General features: G+C 42.4%; 1 protein-coding gene across 1 annotated transcript; it reads left to right on the forward strand.

Moving 5' to 3' along the window:
* The first annotated feature begins 747 nt into the window (after positions 1-747).
* On the forward strand, positions 748-2,284 carry LOC111234840 (pleckstrin homology domain-containing family F member 2-like). The gene is made up of 2 exons (XM_022763028.1): positions 748-1,055; positions 1,307-2,284. Exons 1-2 carry the CDS (start codon positions 809-811, stop codon positions 1,891-1,893), a joined length of 834 nt encoding a protein of 277 aa, XP_022618749.1. The 5' UTR covers positions 748-808; the 3' UTR covers positions 1,894-2,284.
* Positions 2,285-3,116: the final 832 nt, after the last annotated feature.

The following is a 3,116-nucleotide window of genomic DNA, read 5'->3' on the forward strand; positions in this document are numbered from 1 at the left end:
TGTATATTTATGTAACCCTGTACCTTTTCTTTCTCTCCTTATTTTTTAAAGGAATTTTATTTATGAACATTTTTGCTGTTTTCATATTAGACCTCATACTTATGTCATTTAAGTTAAGGTTTTTGTGCTGTTGTTGTCCTTAGGTCAATAAAAATAAATGAACAAAACATAAGATGCACACTCAGTTGGATTGAAGAAAAGTTTTGAGACATTGCATCAAAGCAGCAGACCGTCTAGATGAGTGTGTGGGAGCCTGTTTTCACTCCAGCTGCTCATCCTGTCTGACAGTAAAGCATCAATGAAACATGAGTTATTGTCAGGTCAGCCTAACTGTATCCACAGTCTCTGCTAACAGTGGAAAAGATTTCACCCTCCACTTTTACTGATTTGTTTTTTTAATTTCTCATTTTCTGTCATCCAAATAAATAAAGGTTATCTCATGTAGTTTTCGTCTTTGCTGCATCTTTTATCTGGAATTAAAGTGATGTAGTACATTCACTCATCTCTCTCCAGACAGTCAGATACATTCACAGAAAATAGACATGACTTATGTGTCAACTGTCTGTAGAAAATGACTTCTCCTTCCTCAGAATGTCTTGTGTCACTTTATCTGATTTCAACTCACTTCCTGCTGAATGTGTTTGTCTGAATTTACTTTGAAAATTTCCATTACGTCAGCGAGAGCAAAGGGTTTAAGATTAAAACTCTGCTTGGCTGCTCATTTCAATAGAGAGACGAGCTCAGCACATGACAACATCTCACACTTACACTCAGACTACAGCACTGAAAACAGGAACCTACTGGCGCCATGGTAGACCAGCTAATGTTTGCTCAGGAAAACTGGGAGCGGATCCATGCTGTTGAGCACTCATTTAGACCACTGGGGAAGCCCCTGTCCCAGCCGGGCCGGGTTCTGATCGGAGAGGGCAGGTTGATGAAGCAGTGCCGCCGTGGGCCAAAGCAAAAAGTCTTCTTCCTCTTTAACGACGTGCTTGTGTACGGCAGCATCATCCTGAGAGGCTTCTGGCACAAGAACCAGCAGATCATCCATCTAGGTGAGCAGCAGGTTCACACTGTGAGCAGGTCAGGATGCTCTAATCACAGCTGTGCTTTAGTTTGCAGCTAAATTGTTCAGATGACTTGATAAAGTCTGGTACAACTCCAACACCAATAAAAAGACAATCTGAGACACAGACTGTCTGTAGTCTTTCCAAATCAGGCTGTGTTTAAAAGTTTTCTTGTTGACCCTCCCAGGGTCTGTAGCCATGTTTCCTCATTTGAACTCACAGTTGTTTCATCATTTTAGAGGACATCCAGCTGGAGGACCTGGAGGATGATGTGAGAGTGAGGAACCAGTGGTTGATCCACACACCACACAAGTCCTTCCACGTGGCAGCTGCCTCCTACGAGGAGAAGCAAGCTTGGATAGAGCACATAGAGGAATGCCAGTCCAAACTGCTGCAGAACGGCGGCCACAGATCTAAGTCCACCTTCCCCGTCACCTGGATCCCTAGCCAGGCCTCAGCAGTCTGCATGCGCTGCTCTGATAAGTTCACCATGACCCAGCATCGACACCACTGCAGAAAATGCGGCTTCGTGGTTTGTAGTGTGTGCTCCAAGAAGCGAGCGATGATCAGACACATCCACCCGACCAAGCGGCTGAGGGTGTGCTGCCTGTTTCACATGAGTCTTCTGAGAACAGAGGCAGACATCCAAGAAAAAATTAATCTGAGGGAGAGCAGCACTGTGAAAGAAGGCTCAGAGGAATATGAAGTGGAAGTGTCCAGTGAAGAAGAGGAGGCAGAGGAGCAGATGGAGGACCATGACCCCAGCAGTTGGAGGTACTCCTGGATCCCCTATGTCTACCTCAAAAGTGAGGACATGAGATCATGATTCACTCAGGCCTTTTTCTGTACCTAGACTCTGTATCAGGGTATGTTCTAACTCAGACTCAGAAACAGAAGACAATAATGTGAAAAACTATAAAATACTGTATTTATGTATGTGAAACATTGCTCTGTTCTCATTATGCTGCTGTGTGATCATCACTTTATGTTTTCTGATTATTTTATTTCTTATTGTATTAATTTATTATTTATTATAATTTATCAGTGGAACACATGGGCCTCAGTCTGCCTGACTACATTTTTGTGTACATGTCAGTGTTTGTGTATTTAATATCTGTCTTTGAAATGAATGATGGACAATAAAGTTTTTCTTGCGAACTAGATAAAAGTTATGTCTGTTACTACGTCAGAAGGTTACATTATAGATCTGGTCTGTCTGTCAGAGTAACCCACACAGACGACTCTTTGAAGTCTCTTCATGGTGATGATGATTTTTCATGGTGGTGGGAACTGTCTCCTGATTTAGTGAATTTAGAAGCCTGAACCTGTAAAAGGAATAAAATTAACTCATCATGGTAAAAACATGTGACATTAATATACACCTTCTCTCCAGTGTCCTGGTCTCCATAACATCCACCTACTGATAATTTGGTGCATTGTACTCGAAAAAAACAAAACACAACTTGTATTTTTGTACCTATAAAAAACCATCAGGCTGCCAGAGTGGCCATGTCTGAAGCAGAAGAACTGACAGCCTAACCCTAACCCAGAGCCCAGAACTCATAGTCTTCACAAGAAAGTGGTTTTCCAATCACCCACAGCCAAAGGGAATAACAATGACTTAAACCTGACTCATTTCCTCAGAATCGCTGATCTGAATTAATACACAATCCCATCCTCCCTCCTTTTCAGCCTATTTACCTTTCTCAATAGTTGACTACAACATCAGTCATACATTTACTTGCAGTAAAGGGTTTAAAGTTACAATTTACAAGGTGCAGCATCTGTAGATGATTCCCCTCCAACACCATGACCCCAGTGTCCTGTCAGTAAGCACTCACCACTGCTGAGATGCTCTGGTCCAATCACCTATCTGGCCCTTGTCAGAGTTGCTCAGGTCGTTTCACCTGCCCAATTCTCCCACATCTGACACTGTGACTATAAGAACCCACTCTGTCACAATAATCAGTGTTATTCACTTCATTCTGAGAGGCCATAATGTTTTGGCTCAGTGGTGTACATGAGATACTGACTCCTCTTTTTTATGGA

This window comes from Seriola dumerili, unplaced genomic scaffold (genome assembly GCF_002260705.1).
Source record: "Seriola dumerili isolate Sdu_G_001 unplaced genomic scaffold, Sdu_1.0 BDQW01000465.1, whole genome shotgun sequence".
Taxonomy (NCBI): domain Eukaryota; kingdom Metazoa; phylum Chordata; class Actinopteri; order Carangiformes; family Carangidae; genus Seriola; species Seriola dumerili.